General features: G+C 43.3%; 1 protein-coding gene across 3 annotated transcripts in view; it reads left to right on the forward strand.

The window, feature by feature from the left end:
* The window catches only part of grik2 (glutamate receptor, ionotropic, kainate 2), a 369970-nt gene that overhangs the window by 241128 nt on the left and 107573 nt on the right, over positions 1-21269 (forward strand). For all 3 annotated transcript variants that reach the window (XM_037784201.1, XM_037784199.1, XM_037784200.1), the window contains exons 8-9: positions 9220-9363; positions 14515-14622. In XM_037784201.1, coding sequence (XP_037640129.1) covers positions 9220-9363; positions 14515-14622 — 252 coding nt within the window. The remainder of the gene's footprint in view (positions 1-9219; positions 9364-14514; positions 14623-21269) is intronic.

The raw sequence follows: 21269 nt of genomic DNA on the forward strand, positions 1-21269 counted from the left end.
TTTAGGAACCATGTTGCTTCACTTTGCGAGGTTGGATCAACCTCGTCAGACTACATACACCACCGTTAAACAATGGTAACATGAGTCACCGAGTGCAACATTTGAATGTAGCGGACTCTCCATCCATCCATCCATTTATCCATCCATCCATCCCTCCATCCATCCATTTATCCATCCATCCATCCCTCTATCCATCCATCCATCCCTCCCTCCATCCATCCATCCAGCAGCAGTCTAAGTAGGATATTCCAGACGGTCCCTCTCCCCAGCAAACTTGTAGGACTTCATTCATAATCTGTGGTTCAACCATAAACTGTACATAAGAAGTGGACGTAGTCACCGTGACGTCACTCATCGGTTTGTGGACTGCCATTTTGAAGTCTCAAGCTCGGCATTTTGGCCATCGCCATCTTGTTTTTTTGCAACCAGAAGTGACACGAGAGGGTGGAGCTAAGTACAACCGAATGCTGAATAAGACGTTTTTAGGCGATCAAAAAGTTCCAGTTAACTTTGATGAAGTGAAAACACATTAAAAGTTCAGCTCGTGGTCCCTTAAAAGCAGTGTGTGACTATGATGCTGAAATAAAAGACACATCGTTTTCATGTAGATAGAAGTTGTTCATATCTACTTTCCTGTAAGTTCTACAATATTAGTATTTACTTATGTTCATAAAAGAACAGAACAGAAACATGTATATGTATCTTACAGGACCTCGCTCAGAGGCCATCCTTAACATAATAACACTACTTTAAGAGCAATGGAATTCAGGCGGTGGCTGGCGCTACCACAGCTTTGCACTCCACTATTTTTTCAACATAAATGTCTTCCTCTCCCCCGGCTCTTTAATTACTTATTTTTAGTTTTTTTTACCTACAATGGCCCTAATACGATGTCATAGATAACAGAGACTGTCCTCACCAGACACTTACACCTGTTTACATGTCCTTGACAAGGACCTCTTACAGTCATGCTAATGATGACTGTTGTCTGTCATGCAAAGGGTCAAGAAAAACTCTAGGAGAAGGTCAGGGTGGATAATCGAGATTTTGACACTGGAGACTGCTGTTCACCTCCTTTCTCCTACCAACAGTCAAAGATTGTTTCATTTAAACATGAGCACAATCATTCTCTGACTCCAACCAAATAGTGTTTGTTGTCTGAACCAAACCAAACCTCACCCTTAGTGGCACACGGAACAGTTATGTGAATCTTTTGTGCAACGGTCTAATGGTTTTTGGAGGGAGCTGACAATTGATGTTGGTCGTTTTGGAAGACAAAAATGAACAACCTACTCTATCGTTTTGGTTGGAACATTGATATCGAGCTTAAGTGAGTGGTCACACCAGAGAGTTGCACATCCACTCTGCGCATCTAGAAGCTTGTACAAGTAGCGACTACATGTAGGTCATGCTGTGGCTGGTGGGCTGGTGTAAACACATTCAAACCCGTTTGATATTAAGCCACAACACAAGATCGGACCGGTATAACCAATTTCACCACTAGCTGTTGGACTTGACTCAGCAGCCGCTCCACCAAATCTCGGAGGAGCAGCTTGTTACTAAAATGAGATAGCAGGTCGACCTTAAAGGTCAGTCCACCTTGTCCACCGCCTGATCCTACCGACTCTAACAGTGGCAGTTGTTGGTTTTGGCTAGTTTTGTTTGTTTTCAGTCAACTGAGCAGGGTTAATTAAAAATAGATACTGTAACCTAGCTAATATGATGTTATTCTCTCCAGTCCCTCAACATTCAGTCTATCAAGATGGCTGAATTGATCAATGCTGTATTTTTTTTTCAAAGGTTCACCAAAGTTGAACTCTATATATAAAAGAACCATGCAAATTGACTTTGCCTCTGTGAGAAGTAATTCGGTGAGGGTATCACCATGCACTAAATAGGACAATGAGAGACGACTGCAAGAGAAAAAGTCGGTGCACAGTGGTCATGCTGTTTTACATGACTTTTATGATGACATTGGCTAGACATAATCAATGACCACAACCTGCCAATACAATGAGAGCTAAACAGCTATTAGCTAATGAAGACATGCTGTTTCTTGAAACATTGGTGCCGGGGGGTCGGGCTGGAAATACAACAAACGAGGTTCGGAAGTTGTTAAGACATTGCAGGCTTTGCTGTCTTCATAGCAAGTATTGCCTTGTCCATTAAATAATTGACTGATGTCAGTCTGTCCATTCATTCAGTACTCTTCAACCATCTTCATCAGATGCTCTGAGTATATTCAAGGTCCCCAGATGATTCTTACTGATTTTGATATTTTTGACTTTGACCTGTCCTCTTCTCCCATCATCAACCTATAATGTTCCCTCGTACCCAAAAAATATAAAGATGTAATGAGCAGGTTCCCATGAAATCAACCAAGCACATTCCTGCTCTCCAGAATGTGAAGTGAACCGTTTCCATCAGACACTCAACGAGCTTTGGGAGGTTTGTCAAGTATTTAATACTCTTCTCAACATGGGAGTGGGTTGAGTGAGTTGGTCGGTACCAATGGATTATTTAGGTTTAGGTCTAGTTTCATATGATACCAGTATCTTCACTCTAGCTTTAAAACTTTAGGTTACCTAATGTAACCCCGGTTCTTTGATAACAGAGGTGAGGTGTTTCACTATGGGGGAATCGCCTCGGCGTGACCAACTACGGAAGCTCCAATGACACCACGTCTGTCATTGACAGACAGGTCGAACTGTGTTAGGGCTACGCCCCCTCCTATTACCATAGTCGACCGCCCCTCACAAATCATTCTAGACCGTTTTCTTTCCGTGTCTATGCAAGGAGGGAAGTGATGGTGAAACACCTCACTCTGTTATCGAAGAACCGGGGTTATGTTAAGTAACCTAAAGTTCTTTTGCTAACTTTGTTCAGTGTTTCACTATGGGAGATATAGACCACTCCCGTATTGCATACATTTCCCAAAGCCATAAACAATAAGCCAGACAGTGAACATCACACCGACTCTGGCCTGTTTGCATCTAGCACAGCCTGTGCCAATGATGGCTCCGAGACATCCAGCCTGTAAAACCTTAAAAAAGTGTGAGGCGTAGCCCAGCTCGCCGCAGCATTAATGTCCTGCACCGAAAATCCCTTGAACAGGGCCCATGAAGTGGCCATACTCCTTTTGGAATGAGCCTTCAACCCCTGTGGAGGTTGCAGACCTCTACAGCTATAAGCCAGAGATATGGCCTCCACAATCCAGTGGGATAGCCTCTGGCGGGACAATGGCTTGCCCTTGTGGTAGCGATTTATGTGGGCCTGAGCCACCCTCGGGTCCCAAATGCCATTCACTGCTCTGCCCAACATGGTCTCTCCTCACCCTGACAGGGTTGCATCCATTGTCATCGTTACCCTGGATGACACCACCCCTAGCGAGACACCTGACGCGAGAACCGTCCGTAAAGGAGACAGAGCTGCCTCCACACACTTACTGAACACCCTCGGTGCAAATGACAGACCGAACAGGATGGCTTGGTATTCGTAGGTTCTGCCTTGATAAGCAAACCTGAGAAACTTCCTGTGTGCGGGATGAATGCCGATGTGAAAATACACATCAGAGAGATCGATTGTTACAAACCAATCTCCTAGATGAATAGACCGACAGAGCACTTTAGGTGTTAACATACTGAAAGTGTACTTTCGTAGGTGTCTGTTTGGGTTAACAGACGGAGATCTAAAATGGGATGTAAGGCTGAGCACACCTTCTTGGAATAAGGAAGTAAAAACCAGCGGAGCTTCCTCGCTCGGGACGGCTCTGATCGCCTGTTTGTTTAGCAGGGATGCTATTTCGTCCTCTAAGACTCGTGCTGAATCCCCCCTGGCTACTGAAACTAACACACCGTTGGATCTAGGTGGTTTCATAGCAAACTGCAGTCTGTACCCCTGAGGAACAGTGGACAGAACCAATGGGTGAACTGCGCATGCGCGCCACTGGTCTGTCTGTGCAGTGAGCACTGCGGTGATGTCACCTCCATCACCTGAAGGGAGAGGCCTTCTTTAATGGTTTTGGGGGGAGCATTTTGCCCTCTGCCTTTGGCTTGGCTGCGAAAATGCACACTTTATTTATTTTAATGTTGAACTGGGTACAAGTGCTTGGTGACATTGTGTTACCTCCCCTTAAACGTGAGGGGAGAGAAACTGAGAGAGGACCTCTGGAAAACTGGAACCCACCAGGGCCTCTGAAGCATGAACTTGGGGGCTCTGTTCCACCTCCATTCCCTTTCTTTTCTTTGTGGGAAGGGAAAAAGAGAAGCAAGGGGGTCGCACCCTTCTTCTTCCCTTCCCTGGGATGGGATGGGCGGTTTCTTGCTGCAACTGCAGCGGAAGAGTGTTTGCCCTATGGCTTAGGTTTTTCTGACCGAGGCTGCTGGCTAGTCTGTTGACCAGCTGCCTGTCTCTGCGGTCTGGCCGACCCCTGTCTCCCCCTCACTGCTGATGCTGCAGCAGCAAAGCCAGCCCTTGGCCCCTGAGGGGGGCGAGAGATGGGTCGTCGGGGTAGGCAGAGGTCAAAGGCTTCACCTTCTTGTTTTCTGAGGGTTCTGGTCTCCCTCATTTTCTCCAAAGCTGGACCAAAAAGACCTTTGGTGGGGTCGTATGCCGCATCCATAACCTCTGCCTTCTGAGCATCACTCATTCCTGAGATTCAGCCACAGGGCCCTCTCACCTGAGAGTCCCATTACACAGCCCTGCACTGCGCCACGTGAGGAGCGCAGGATGAGGTCGTTCACCACACAGATCTCATCCCTGAGAGCAGGGTTAGGTGCCCCTGAGTCCAGCTTTCCACCCATCTCCTCTAGGATTTCCACCTGGTACGCAGATAGCAGTTTCATTGCATTAAGAGAGCACACTGATTGCGCTGCGTACTTATACATCCTTTGGAAAACAGAGGCAGTGAGGCTCTCCATTTTACTAGGTAGAGAGATGTTGGAGGAAGCTGAGAGAGAGCGATGGTTTGGGTGGAGGTGATAAGCCATTGAAGGCTCCACCCCTCGGGTTTCGGCCAGCCCCGTTCCCCCATTCCGTGGATCTCCAGCTTTGAGTAGCCTTTGGTGGGAAGCTTACTCTTAAATGGGCTGGACCAGTACCTGTTCATTTCTTTCATGCAGGCAAGCACTGCTGGCAGGAGTTGTTTAGATGGTGGTTGGGCTGGTGGGAGCCTCTTATCATCATATAGATCTCACTCCGCCCCTGCGGCGTCCTGGGCTGCAGGCCAATGAATCCCCAATCTGGACACGGCCCGTTTGCAGACCTCGTATAAGTTGCTGTCCACTGTGGGAACAGCATCATATGCACTGGGGGGTCTGGAATGTTGAACAGGAAAGGTGAAGTCATCCTCCTCATCCTCCATGTCGTCCATGTCGAGGAGGTCAGAGTTGGCATTGCCCTCTGCGTCCTCACAACCTGGCTCCACCTCGAGGAGCTCCTCGAAAAGTGCCCTAACACAGGTCGACCTGTCTGTCAATGACAGACGTGGTGTCATTGGAGCTTCCGTAGTTGGTCACGCCAAGGTGATTCCCCCATAGTGAAACACCAAACCAAGTTAGAAAAAGAACTGAGCTACAATCTCCGAAAGAACGATCATGTTAATACGTTAAAGAAATTAGTGGTGTTAAAATGAATTTGCATTAATGTGTTATTATCGCGTAACTTTGACAGTCCTAATAAAAATTAAACAAGAACGTTTCCATTAAATGGAATTCCCTTCATTTGAACATAGGCTTTCCTCTTGTACCACCCCCAGGAAGAACTACATCCTACACAACATATTCACTGACTGGATTTATATGTTTTTGTGTGATGTTGGTGATCCATATTCTCCTTTATGGTCCATACACCATCTTCACTGGCACAGTATAACATGTAACATGACCAATTGTTCTACAACCAGTGTAGCATTGATTATTTCTAAAATGACTATGAAGTCAGTCAAAGTGGGTCATATCCGTCTTATCACTGCTGGTTGACACCCGTATCTGCAAAACGATACTGCATAACCCCCCCCCAACACACACACTTCACAGCCTCCAGGTGACACCCACACTGCAATACATTCACACTCCCTTTGCTTCAACACCTTCTTCTAACACAGATTATTAATACCTCACACTCCTGCGGGCACTCACTGAAACCAGGCGGAATTTCTAGAAGGCAAGCTTATTGACAGTGATCGATTTTGAAACATCTCTGGTCATCTCCCATGCATGTGGATCCAGCTACACACACACACACACACACACACACACACACGTAGAATAGCCACTGGAGTGTCTTCACCCTGCTATTACAACCAAACTGGCAACTTAAGCTGCAACCTTACGATGCTCAATCAGGGCTCAAATGGAAGAAAATGACAGGTTTGGGAGTGATTTCTTCCTGCAGGACAATGCTTTCCAAGGCACCTTAGGGCACAATTTCCATGCAGCTACTGTGGAGAGCTGTTTTGATTGCTTTTCAATCAAGCGAGACAAACACTAATTAGATTTTTCTTTTTTGAGGAACTGCAGAATTACAGGCTTCTTTCATGAAGCGTGGATGACTGGCACTTCTCTGATAGCTTCGGCGTCACTCCTATGTTTGGACTGTTTACTGTCATATATATATATATATATATATATATATATAGAGAGAGAGAGAGAGAGAGAGTGAGAGAGAGAGAGAGAGAGAGAGACATTCTTGCAGCTCACAGTCAGACTGGGAAAGGGTCCTTTTTGTTTGTTGTTGATTGAATTTGCTTGCAACTCTCTTGTTGCTGTGCAACAAAAGACCATCATTGACACTATATCTTATTTGATACGGAAAAAAATGCTTGTTGAGTTGACTTCAACTCCCTGCTCCTGGTGTCTTCATGTCAATGTATCCTGTAAAGAACCCCTGAAGGATCACGGTGGCAGTTTTCTTTCTTCCTGAAATTATTTTAAACTTGTAATTATATAAAAGAATAACTATAATAATTATTAAGGCTGTCAATCAATTAAAATATTTAACCACAAATTAATTGCACATTTTTTATCTGTAAAAAATCTTTGTTAAATAAAGTTTCCAATAATACATTTATGATGAATAATATACTTTAAATAACTGTCTCAAAACTGTCTATATATCTTACTGGGGCCAGTAATAAATTAAAATATTTAATCATGATTAATCACATGATTATAATAGTTAATCACAAATTAATCGCACATAATTTATCTGTTCAAAATGTACCTTAAAGGGAGATTTGTCAAGTAGTTTTTAGTTTCTCAACATGGAAGTGGACACATATGCTGCTTTATGCAAATGTATGTATATATTTATTATTTTGGAAATCAATTAACACAAAACAATGACAGATATTGTCCAGAAACCCTCACAGATACTGCATTTAGCATAAAAAATATGCTCAAATCATAACATGGCAAACTGCAGCCCAACAGGCAACAACAGCTGTCAGTGTGTCAGTGTGCTGACTTGACTATGACTTGCCCCAAACTGCATGTGATTATCATAAAGTCGGCATGTCTGTAAAGGGGAGACTCGTGGGTACCCATAGAACCGAGATTATAATGCGTTAATGCAATCCATCTTTCAGAGGTTGTAACGGCTCAGTTTTAAAGCTAGAGTGAAGATACTGGTATCATATGAAACTTACTATAAAACCTGATGAATCCATCGGTACCAACCATGTCATACTAACTTGTCGTGAAGGAGGTTAAATAACACTCCAAAGTTGCACTAAATTTGGGCAAGGAAAAACTGTCATGTCTTTTCAAAGGGGTCCCTTGACCTCTGACCTCCAGATCAGTGAATGTAAATGGGTTCTATGGGTACCCACGAGTCTCCCCTTTACAGACATGCCCACTTTGTGATAATCACATGCAGTTTGGGGCAAGTCATAGTCAAGTCAGCACACTGACACACTGACAGCTGTTGTTGCCTGTTGGGCTGCAGTTTGCCATGTTATGATTGGAGCATATTGTTTTATGCTAAATGCAGTACCTGTGAGGGTTTCTGGACAATATCTGTCATTGTTTTGTGTTGCTCATTGATTTACAATAATACACATATACATACATTGGCATAAAGCAGCATATTTGTCCACTTCCATGTTGATAAAGTATAAAATACTTGACAAATCTCCCTTTAAGGTTAATTTAGAACAGATGAAATATGTGCGTTTAATTTGTGATTAACTATTATAATCGTGTGATTAATCATGATTAAATATTTTAATTGATTACTGGCCCCAGTAAGATATATAGACAGTTTTGAGACAGTTATTTAAATTATATTATTCATCATAAATGTATTGGAATCTTTATTTTTTGCATACAATTTATGTATTTGCACAATTTATTTGTCATTCATTCGTCAAATGTGTTTAACTTTTGTCTGAATGTCCTTTCTTTTCACATTTTATTTTCCTTACCCTTTTACCCGTTGTCTTATGTAACATGTAAATCTGCACCACTACTGCAGAAGACTGCCCCGTTTTTGACACACTAGTGGCCATTTTGTGACGAGAGCACACCAGCCACGACGGCAGATCAGACCAGGGGAGTAAAGTGGGGGGGCCCTTCCTCACTTCCTACTCTACTACTTCAGCCCCCTTGCTCAGACTACACCGATCTTCAGACTCAGCCTTCATTTGATCTCAACTACACTCCTGTAAAGTTTCCTGACTGCATCTTACACGGTTGTGACGCTATCACGGTGACAACACCTGTCCACAGACAGACAGACAGACAGACAGACAGACAGACAGACATATAAACACCTGTGAGAGTCCTGTAAACCTGCTCTGTGGTAGTTGCTGCTACAGTAGGTGTCTCCATGATGACTCACACACAGACTCACAGGGTGAAAACAACACCACACTCTGCAGCGACTGCTGGTAAATATGCCAAAATTATATATATTGAGTCTTTGGCAAATGTATTTCCATGCGCCACCCAAATGATGCATATAGTGTGCATATATTTCCCTTTTTCTCTCTTTCCTTTATTTTTCACAATTTGTCTCTCTCTACATTTCCATAATAAATCGATTACACTCAACAATCCATACTCTGAGGAGCCATACAACTGGGTTTTAATGTGAGGCTTTGATTGTGCCATCATGATATTGATATTTCTCTGATTCTGAACAGATCCAGGCTGCCGGGGCGAGCCGCTGTGTTCCATGTTAATGACGCTCTGTTTCTCCCCCCTCTGTCTCGGCTTGCAGACGGACGCCGCGCTGATGTACGATGCCGTGCACGTGGTGGCCGTGGCTGTGCAGCAGTCTCAGCAGATCACTGTCAGCTCATTACAGTGCAACCGACACAAGCCCTGGCGCTTCGGGAACCGCTTCATGGCCCTCATCAAAGAGGTAGATGCTTCTCTACCTGCTCCCCATTCTGTGTTCCTCCTCCATGTACACGGCACCTTCACACAGAAACACCTGCTCTCAGGAAAGCACACAGAGATGGAATGCAAATAAAGCAGAACCAGTCAAGGAAGGGAATATGAATAAATAGAAATTATTTATCTGTCTATTTATTTATATGGAAATATTTATTTTTTCAGTTTGTGTGCATGCAAACTCCCCCGAGGAGGGCAGCCATCTTGAGCCTGCGCTCTGAATTTCAGCATTAATCACCCATGCAGAAACAAAAACACAACATTATCTACATTTTTGGTAATTGCCCCACAGTTCGCTGCATTTGTGAAGCTGGCACAGTTAATCCAGAGCTTTCTGTCTCTGGAAAGATGGGGATTAGGCAACCTATATTTAGGGCTCTCTAACCCTCTGTGGATCATGAGAAGACTGCAAATAATAAACTATATGGTGAGGGTTTGTATGCAAATGAGAACCACATATATTTGGATGTATTTATATTAAACTCCATGCAAATCATATCTTTTCCTCCCTGACCATTCCCTCATTCCCTCTCTTCTCTCCATCTTCACTCAATCTGCTGCTTTTGGGCTGTTTTTGTCCTCTTGACTTGAAGCTCTCTGTGCTCATAGTCGGCCCAGAGGACGGCCCTTTGCTCTGATTGGGATTGCACTGCAGATTCAGTGACAATATCAATACAGCATGGAAGACACGTTGCCTGCTGTCTAGATAGTTAGTTGACAACTTAAGATAAGAAATAAAATCATTTGAATAGATATGATTTATTTGATAATTTGAACGTTTGAATTTTTAAGTTCATTCTTTGAAACAAGCAAAAATAATATTAAAGGTATAATATATTACATTTGTCGGTTGCTGTTTGTAAACACACTATATTCAAAGTATATACACCGATCAGCCAGAACATTATGACCAGCTGCCTAATATTGAGTAGGTCCCCCTGACCCGTGGAGGCATGGACTCCACTAGACCTCTGAAGGTCTGCTGTGGTATCTGGCACCAAGCCATCAGTAGCAGATCCTTTAAGTCCTGGAAGTTGCGAGGTGGGGCCTCCGTGGATAGGACTTGTTTGTCCACCACATCCCACAGATGCTCCATTGGATCAAGATCTGGAGAATTTGGAGGCCAAGTCAACACCTGGAACTCGTTGCCATCCACATGATGTAAAAGAAAACGTGATTCATCAGACCGGGCCACCTTCTTCCATTGCTCCGTGGTCCAGTTCTGATGCTCACGTGCCCATTGTAGGTGCTCTAAGCGGTGGACATGGGTCAGCATGGACCGGTCCCCATACGTAACAAACTGCTGCTCACTGTGTGTTCTGACACCTTTCTATTGGAACCAGCATTAACTTTTTCATCAGTCTGAGCTCCAGTAGCTCTTCTATTGGATCAGACAACACGGGCCAGCCTTCACTCCCAACGTGCATCAATGAGCCTCGGGTCGGACCCTGTCGCCGGTTCACCGGTTTTCCTTCCTTGGACCACTTTTGGTAGGTCCTGACCACTGCAGACCAGGAACATCCCACAAGAGCTGCAGTTCTGGAAATGCTCTGACCCGGTCGTCTAGACAGCACTATCTGGCCCTCGTCAAAGTCTCTCACATCCTTACACTGGCCCATTTGTTCTGCTTCCAACACAAAGTTCAAAGTTCAAAATGTTCACTTGCTGTCTAATATACCCCCCTCTGATATAAGTGCAGTCCTTTGTATTAGCTCTCACCCTCAGTGCCTCTATTTTAGAATCTTTAGTTCGGCCAAAACCTCCTTGAAAGCCGCTGCCTCCCAGTTTTCAACAGTTGAACCACAGGGTCACTGAGCTGCTGTGTATTGGACAGTTGCTGCTTTGCTGTTGGGTGAGTCTGCACAGAGGATTGAACTGTAACTAGTTTGAATCAGCCCCTCTAAAGTCAAGGTCCCACTGTGCCTGTGATACAATACTATTCTCCACTTGATGTTCATGCTTTTTTACTGGTTCCGTCCAACAGTAGCTTTCCAGCTATGTTTCAATCAAGCTGTAAATGAGCTTTTTCTGACAAATGTTGTCTTCTGCAAATAAAATATTTCAGTAATTTTAGGCTTCACAGCAAGAAACTAAGCCCTTCATTAAATAAAAGATGGCAAATCTAAATGTGTCTAATAGGGGAATTATTAAATCAATATCTGCAGACAAAAAAAGGTAGACTGACCATTGTTGTTGGAGGCTAACAACAATTCTAATAATTTTTGGACAATCATTTCAGAACCGATGTATATTTAGCTGATATTAGGCATATCACAGCCTAAAGAACTATTAACAGCCCCCATGGAGGCACTGATGGCCATATCTCAGAGTACAAAAGATGAAACAAACACTGATGATATATACTTAAAGGGACTCTATGGAAGAATCAGAAATTGCTTGTTAACAGCCACACCTGTGGCCGTTAAGTCAATGAAAGTTTCTCTCTGCGGAGCCCCATCACTTCACAAGACACGGGAAATCTCTGTTGGTCTGGAGGAGCTGCAGCAGTTATTCGTGCACAAACGTCCACTGAACATTCACTAGATATTCTCAGAGCTAAACTAACTCTTCTGCAGTGTGGAGTGAGCAGCATGCACGTGAGAGGTGGAGCAAGAGAGCGAGTGAGAAGGAGCGCGGTGTGTGAGTGAAGGCAGGCAGAGGAGCAGAGTACAGCAGAGACTGCGGCCCTCGAGACCAAAGCTACGGTCTCCCCTCTGTCTTCTGGCCGCGGTCGGGAGGCTGAAGCAGGAAGAGTTAACACTGTTTAACAGACGGGCTTCACTAGATACAACTTTGCGGTTTTGTTGCTTCTGTGTAGTTTGTGTTGGAGTCTCGTCTGAACAGCGTAGCCACACACAAGCGCGCATGGGACACCGACCAGCAATGGTATATACGTGTAAGAAGTTACAAACAGTCCCTTTAAAGCCTTGTTGTTGGTTTAAAGTTGTTTTTCTTACATCCATTTTCTCCTGTTTATTCGGGACTGGGTCGCAGGCTAAGCAGGGAATATGACGATATTTGTCATAGCAATCGGGCCAAACAAAGCAGGCACTGCCCTGGCAACTCAGAACTCCAAGGGTCCTGAAAGCTTGAACTCTTAAACATCTTCTGTAAATGTATTGAAGATGTTTAAGAGTACGCAGCACTAGGCTCTAATATTAAATGGTATGATAGAGGTCTGTGTAAAGCAAAAATAAATATGCATTATGGGTTTGTCACACCACAGAAAAATAAGTTACTAACCACCCAACCAAATTTGAATGATTAAAAAAATCGCCAAGTATATAAAATTATCTTTCAAAATCATGTAAAAATCATCAGTATTCTCTGCTCTGGCTTGTCGCTGGGGGCGTGTCGCTGGGGGCGTGTCGCTGAAGGCACTGAGCGCTGGGCGCATTTCATCCGAGGCGGTGGGTTGGCTTGGAAAGGCTTGGGGCGAGGGTGGCTTGCAGCTTCGCGACCGCTTTCTTTACAGCGCCCCCCGCCCGGACCTCGCCACCGGGGCCGTGGATAAAGTGCTTGCTTTTGTATTCCTGGTAGTCTCAAAGACATTCGTGGCCCTGGTACTCCATACTGACTATTCATTTTTAGTTTAGTTAGTTTACAGAAAAATAATAAATATACAGAGAACATGGGATGGATTACAATCATGAAAATACAATACAATACAAAATCAGTGATGAAAATGCCCATAGTGGGACTTGAACCCATGATCATGTCAATATGAGACACATGCTCTACTGACTAAGCTAACCAAGATGTCTTTGACAGAAGGCAGGGTTTGTATTTTTCCTTTCAAAAACCCCGTTTATGAAGATGGGTGGAGTTATGTTAAGGATGACTCCAATGTGTCATCGAGCCATGATTTCAGCCCCGCCTAAAATATCCTGAACACCAAACTGGCCAAAAACAGTTTAACGGTCTAACTCCACAATCCAGTACTACAACGTTCACAGTCTTTGCACATGTTTTCAGTCATTATTTTCCAACATTTATAATGTGTTTAGAAAGAAAACTCTGAATTTCCTTTACACAGCCTTTAAGGTGTGTCCTGCTTCATGACCGGACCTTGAGATCCTGTCTTTAAGAGTATCCTCGTGTCAAGATCTTGTTTAAAGGCTTCAATTATTTCACTTTAGCTCCTACATGCCAAAAATTTGGGGCCAGATCGACTCACATCGACAAACTGTATATATTGGACAGAGAGTGGGAGAAAGGTGAGGTTAATAGCAGGCTAGCAGCTCATTTTTGCCTCAGAGCCCAGGCCAGATTCAAAATAGAAAGGGTTCATCCTCGGTGTAGCATGAACGTGCTGAATAAAGTCCACAGCAATCTACCAAAGAGGTTTTAATACTTTTTTGTATACAATTTCAAATCTCGACATGCAGGTTGTCACAATGACATGATGGAAGGACACCAAAATCTGCAGAAGTCCTCCTCCATTTGGGGACCATGAATATCCATACCAGATTGCCAGGCAAAATGGTCAGCAGTTGTGAAATATCTTTGACAGACTGTTTGTTGAGTAACAATCCACATACTGTTAGCTTATCAGATACACATACCACATTCCTTAGTGATAGTATTCCATAATAATCTCCACTGGAGTATCTGCTAACAGCACTGGTATCAATGGATAGCTACTCCGACACTGAGTCAAAGTAGTATGACAGATGCTTTCTAGCACAGTTCACTGTACTGAGTGAGTGACTTCTAGATCTGTGACTCCCACTCATCTGACTAAAGATAGGCCCTGAAGTCCCCGGCTTCCAGTCGGAGCAGCACTGTGATGATTCGCTGTTCCTGAGAAAAAAGTCTTTCCTGCTCTGAACCACTTTCATGCTGCATTGTATCCTATCACATCCCTAAATATCTGTAAGGATCGGGTAATTGCCTTCCCACTGTTACAAATGCAACCTCAGAGTCTGTGTCGGCATTTTGATGCCAGAGAAGACTGTACAAACAGAAAGAGGGTGTGACAGAGGTAGAATAGAAATAGTGTGTTCTCACTCCTCGGCTGCTTAGCCTCGAACACTGACATCAAAAACATTTCAGAAAGCGGAGACATAGACTTGATGCTGATGGTTGAATGTCTCTTCTGATATCTGTCTCTCTTTAGGCCCACTGGGATGGCCTGACGGGGAGAATCACTTTCAACCGGACCAATGGCTTGAGGACAGACTTCGACCTCGATGTCATCAGTCTGAAGGAGGAGGGGCTTGAGAAGGTAGTGTGTCTTTAATGTGTTTGTGCACTTATGCGACAATGAGATGATGAGATAAAACATGTAGAATCAATGTAGCAGTGATTCATGAAAGATCAACACACACAAAATCAATCTGCTGTAATGCCCCATTAACATAACAGATGTATCTGCAGTCCATTAATTAAGGTTTTTCACGTACAACGTTGGACGTTGGACGTTTCTGCAAACTACAGGATACGTTAAATATCCACGTTTCTGAACCAATCATAAATACGTTTCATATCACGCTTGCAGAGACACACAATGCCACATGGCTAACATTGTGCAATGATTGGTTAGGGTTAGGCAACAAAACTACTTGGTTAAGGTAGTTTAAGCATAAAGTATTGACTCTTGGTTTCACATTGGACACCAACAGTGATCTCCGAGGTGAAAGTCCTGCGTTTGTTATGCCCCTGGTCTAGGGGAACCTAGACATAACACAACGACTCCAGCGACTCCCACTCTTCCCACTCTTCCCACTCTCAAGTAAGGCCAGCTACACAGGGTTTCAGAACATACAAGGAGCAGTTTATTTTCAGCTTCAGAGTTGAGCCATGCCCAAAACAACAAACAAAATATCTCTTTTTAAATCTAACCTTCAGATAAACCAAAATAAAAGGTTAAACAAAAGACAAGTCTCTAACCTAAGCTCCTACCAACAAAACAAGAGAAAAACAGCCACTTGGCAAACAAACTTGGCAAGTTCCTACCAGAACTGCTTTAAGAAGCTTTATATTTACAGTGACTAAAAAACACAGTTTCAACTCTCAAACCCTATCAAATGGCTTGTTAACAAACAATTTACCAATTTATACTACCAACTAACAAGCTCTCAAAAGAAAATACACTAAGCCGCAGTTCCTACAGTTGTCACATACACAGACTAGCTGCTGGCTTTGTTGGGAGTGGTAGAGGTGAAGAGGGAAGAGATGCTGGCAGCTGGAGTTTAAAAAGGCTGATGTCATCAAGTCAACCAATCACCAGGCAGCAATCTCCTTGAATGGACCAATCACCAGGCAGCACATGTTTCTCATCACTCAAGACACTCTCACACACACACACACACTGAGGGGAGGAGAAAACAGCTGAGCCATCACCACAAAATTAGTCAGGCACATCCATACAAAATGATCCAGGGTCATAACACCCGTCCACCCAACACATTCTCACTCCCAACTCGTCAAATACCGCCGCTTGGTCAGTGCCCCTTGGGGAACCCATGGGACCTGATTTTGGAAAATATATATATACGTTGGTCAGCGATGAGAGACAGATTATTTTTGATCCCGTTTGAATTGCACCATGAATCACACATATGATGTTTGTCTATTTAAAAGATCATTTTGCAGGTCAAGAAAGTCTCAGTTTGTCGTTGTATCATTTAGTTTAGCGTGAAACCGTTCAGTGAACTACATCTCTTCTCTCGTACCGTTTACGTCACCAACACTAGCTAGCTGGCTAACGTAGCTATGTTCCAGGCACAGATGAACCGTTATCTGACCTGATGTGTTTTATCAGTGACTCCTGGTCTTCTTATCAGCCGGGAAGAGAAAGAAGCATCAGACCCGTTGCTGGTGTGAGTTCATCCCAGTAGAAAAACACATAGACATTGTAGCTTCAGAGAGAGGGACGTCACTTATGGGACTTCTGGCTGTGTCGTCTTTCTAATGACATATTGAGTTACAAAATTATTTTTTAAATTGACAAACATCATATGTGTGATTCACGGCGCAATTCAAACGGGATCAAAACAAATATTTCTCTCTCTCTGTTGACTACCGTTCATATTGATTCTGAAATAAGGTCCCATGGTGGTCCACTGGAAGGGGCGGGACATTGCTTCTATTTGTATTAATATTTAACAACATCATCATTAACTTTGACATCTGCTTACCTTATTTTTTAGTCTCGCTAATACAGTACATCACATTTGCCCAGTGGTTAATATTAAAACCCCTGTGTAGAATTTGAAAACTTCCCCAGTGCACTGCTATACCAAATTTACACCTCAATACTTCAATGGCTCTGTGAGCTCATCACGGACCAGCATGGAAGATGATGTACCCGACTCTGAACAAAGGAAACCTCCATCAAGAACCGTATGTAGACTGGTAGTGAGAGCTTCCAGTCCATGTAGGAAGGATAAGCACAAAGTATATGAAGGCAGAATGGAGATTGTTTTCCATATGAACTGTTTGGAGACTGACGTTGTTGTTATCCAGTGAGAGTGGAGCAGGAATCTGGAATATATACATAGCTAAGTAGACTGTCTCATGAGATCCAATGCGCCTCGCGAGACGAGTTGAGATGCTTTAGCACTTCCTTTTGCTCAATTAACATACTGCCAAGTCAGCTGCAGACGCCAACAGTAAAAAAAAAGCAGTTTGTTTATGAAAATTACTTTTTTTTTAGTATACAGCAGATCCCCCAAATCCACAAAATATTATTTTGACACTTAGCAGAGTTCACAGTATTGAAACCAGACAGTGTTTGAGAGTTGAAATGAGTTGACAGTGTCAGAGTGCACCACACCATGACTATCTGACTATCTGACTATCTGTTTCAGATGTGTTTCACTTGTTCTATATTTAGCCATTGGTTGTGCAAAGAAAATTTGATGAAGATTTGGACTGGAAGTGATAACAATTTGCATTTTGACAAGGGCAACAGAAATACCATCTAGATGTGTATACTGGTCACACATTTTAATAGTTGTATAGTGCATTTAAATCAAACTCAGCTTCATCAGATCAAGACACAGTATGAATATGAGACACATTTCACACATATCTGACTGTATGGCTTAGCTGTTGATGGTTGTAATCATCCTTCCCGTCCATGCTGGCCATGAAGAGATCCCTGGCTGAAGCAACTAAAAGAGACGGACAGTCAAAACCAATCCACAAACTAGAGTGCTGAAACTCCAACTAGTGATGTCATCGGGTATAAAGAGTGGAACTGTTTTATAGACAATGAATGGGGAGAGGTGTTCTAGAGGACACTGAGAGCACCCAGAGGACAACACTACAGTAGAATAAAGAGAAAGAAAACCTCCCATTCATTGTCTATGGAGCAGCTCCACACGTTATACCCTATGACATCACCAGTTTGAGACTTACTTCTCTGGTTTCTGGCTTTGAGAGAGAGGAGCTCATGTTCAGACACATTGTCTTTCCTTGGCCATGGGAATAACATACTGGAATCCTTAACGCAGGTGGTGTTCTCCTTTAAAAGTTTCTGGACAATATCTGTCATTGTTTTGTTTTGTTAATTGATTTCCAATAATAAATATATACATACATTTCCATAAAGCAGCATATTTGTCCACTCCCATGTTGATAAGAGGATTAAATACTTGACAAATTTCCCTTTGAGGTACATTTTGAACAGATAAAAAAATGTGCGATTAATTTGCGATTAATCACGATTAACTATGGACATTCATGAGATTGATTGTGATTAAATATTTTAACCCTCTGAGACACAAAATAGACCAGTTTTAGTCTTTTTTAGGTGAGTCCAGGGGGTCTTTAGGGGGAGATAGCAGGTCAGCAGTAGATGTCACATAGAAGTGGTGTACATCATCTGAAAGCTGGTGACCTGAAGATTAATCTGATATGCAGCTCAGCACTGAGTATCAAGTTCTCTAGTCATTAATCAGCCATAAACAATAAGTAATTAATTAATTAATTATTGAAAATAAATTTTAAAAGTAAGTGAGAGCATAGAATATTATGATATAAGTTTATGATGGTCATCCCCATGCTCTATTATGTCTCATAAGTGTTGATACCATTTGTTACAAAGATTTGGTGCTAAATTTAACAATTTGTTACCACTAAAGAATTGATAAAAATGATCAATAATCCCTCCAAAATACCACATTAAGACACCAAGACCTTGAGGAACACCATAGAAAAAGACATGCTGTGATTTGGTACCAAATACTTTTGACATTTAGAGATTTCTGCTACAATAGAATTTTTTCATGATTGGAGGGCGAGGTCTTCTGTTGTGTAAACTGCTCAGAATGCTCTAGGTCTCTAGTTTGATCCATCCATCCTCTGAATGCTCTAGGTCTCTAGTTTGATCCATCCATCCTCTGAATGCTCTAGGTCTCTAGTTTGATCCATCCATCCTCTGAATGCTGTAGGTCTCTAGTTTGATCCATCCATCCTCTGAATGCTCTAGGTCTCTAGTTTGATCCATCCATCCTCTGAATGCTCTAGGTCTCTAGTTTGAGCCATCCATCCTCTGAATGCTCTAGATCTCTAGTCTGATCCATCCATCCTCTGAATGCTCTAGGTCTCTAGTCTGATCCATCCATCCTCTGATGCTCTAGGTCTCTAGTCTGATCCATCCATCCTCTGAATGCTCTAGGTCTCTAGCCTGATCCATCCATGGGGATCAGGGGGTGGCTGTGGCTCAGAGGGTGGTTGTCCACCAATTGGAAGGTCGGTGGTTCGATCCCGGGCTGCTCCAAGTTACATGTCGATGTGTCCTTGAGCAAGATACTTAACCCCAAATTGCTCCCGAAGGCATAGAAATCGGTGTGTGAATGAGTATTTAGATTAGATCCTGATGGGAAAAGTTGGCACCTTAGCAGCCTCTGCCATCAGTGTATGAATGTGTGTGTGAATGGGTGAATGCTGACATGTAGTGTAAAGCGCTTTGAGTGGTCGGAAGACTAGAAAAGCGCTATATAAGTCCAAGTCCCAGACCATCCATCCTCTGAATGCTCTAGGTCTCTAGTCTGATCCATCCATCCTCTGAATGCTCTAGGTCTCTAGTCTGATCCATCCATCCTCTGAATGCTCTAGGTCTCTAGTTTGATCCATCCATCCTCTGAATGCTTTAGGTCTCTAGTCTGATCCATCCATCCTCTGAATGCTTTAGGTCTCTAGTCTGATCCATCCATCCTCTGAATGCTCTAGATCTCTAGTTTGATCCATCCATCCTCTGAATGCTTTAGGTCTCTAGTCTGATCCATCCATCCTCTGAATGCTCTAGGTCTCTAGTCTGATCCATCCATCCTCTGAATGTTCTAGGTCTCTAGTTTGATCCATCCATCCTCTGAATGCTTTAGGTCTCTAGTCTGATCCATCCATCCTCTGAATGCTCTAGGTCTCTAGTTTGTGGCTGTAACGTTTCATGAGGCTGTGATTATCCTAGAGGTCACCACAGGTCATTTTATACAGTGAGGTCAATGACATGTCTCCTACGGGGACTAACATCATCACACATGAACCCAGTTGGGATCATTGGATCCACAAGAGTCTCAGCTTTGCAGTGAGACCCAATTTATGGAATTCAAGACTGTTTAGGGACCCCAGGATGCAGAAATATTCAGATACACCATTTTAGAATAGGAGAAAAAATAACATATCTAAACTGCATGTAAAAAACTGCATGTGATTATCATAAAGTGGGCATGTCTGTAAAGGGGAGACTCGTGGGTACCCATAGAACCCATTTACATTCACTGATCTGGAGGTCAGAGGTCGAGGGACCCCTTTGAAAATGGCCATGCCAGTTTTTCTTTACCACAATGTAGCCAATCTTTGGAGCGTCATTTAGCCTCCTTCCCGACATGCTAGCATGGTTGGTACCAGTGGATCCTTTTGGTTTTACAGTCTCATATGATATCTGTACCTTCACTCTAGCTTTAAAACTAAACCTGCTACAGCCTCAGAAAGACGGTAGGGTCTCAGAGGGTTAATCAATTGACAGCCCTAATAAAACTTCTGATAGAGGAGTGCAGACCTACATGTCTGTAGATCGTACTTTATTTTACTTTTATGCCCTTTACCTTTTTCTGCTGCAGCTCAGCAGCAAGTTACACTAGACTGTACATTTAAAAGAAACCCATTTGATTTGACTAACATCCAGACAAAATCCAAACCCTCCCTTTAATGTCAGTTAGAATGCATCATGGCATGGCATGGCATATGTGTCAGTATGTGTTTGTGTACTCATATGATAGGTGTACATCTTTCCCTCAGAATAGCATCTCCAGTGTTCAGCAGTCAATTTAAGATTCATGAGATTATCAGCGGGGAGATAACCTGCTAACATCGCAGATACAAATAATATTCTCCAAGCAACCGCAAACACTTCACACTTCAGCATCCTCACTGGTGCTCGCCTCTCAGCAGCTCCTGACCTCTGGTCTGTGTGCGCCTGCACCTCCATGAATAATTTACTCTATTAATAAAAACCCCTTCAGAAGCCCTCCAGCCTCATGAAGCCTGAATTAAAGAGTTGATTTACAATTACAAAGCCTATCTCTGGCCCTCGTGCATCAGAGGAGCCCTGAGGAGTGTGTGGCTGGTGTGGGTTGTTGAGTGTTTGTGGTCCCTGTGCTTAGGCCGGTGGGGTTGGATGGGGTGGGGGGGTGGAGACTGGACGGAGAGCTGAGAGAGGACAAGAGAAGCCTTGAGAAACGATCCTATAGCTTCACCATCCTCTGCTTCCTACTTGCTTCCCCAGGATGCTCCCCTCTTCCTTTCAGCCCTCCTCAGTGTTGTCCTCCACCAACCAAAAGGCCAGGGGGCCAGTCCAGATCCTGGATCATCTCTAACATTATGCCTGTGGGGGTATAGAAGAAAGCACCCCCTAACAGTGTT

This window comes from Sebastes umbrosus, chromosome 11 (genome assembly GCF_015220745.1).
Source record: "Sebastes umbrosus isolate fSebUmb1 chromosome 11, fSebUmb1.pri, whole genome shotgun sequence".
In the NCBI taxonomy this organism is placed as follows: domain Eukaryota; kingdom Metazoa; phylum Chordata; class Actinopteri; order Perciformes; family Sebastidae; genus Sebastes; species Sebastes umbrosus.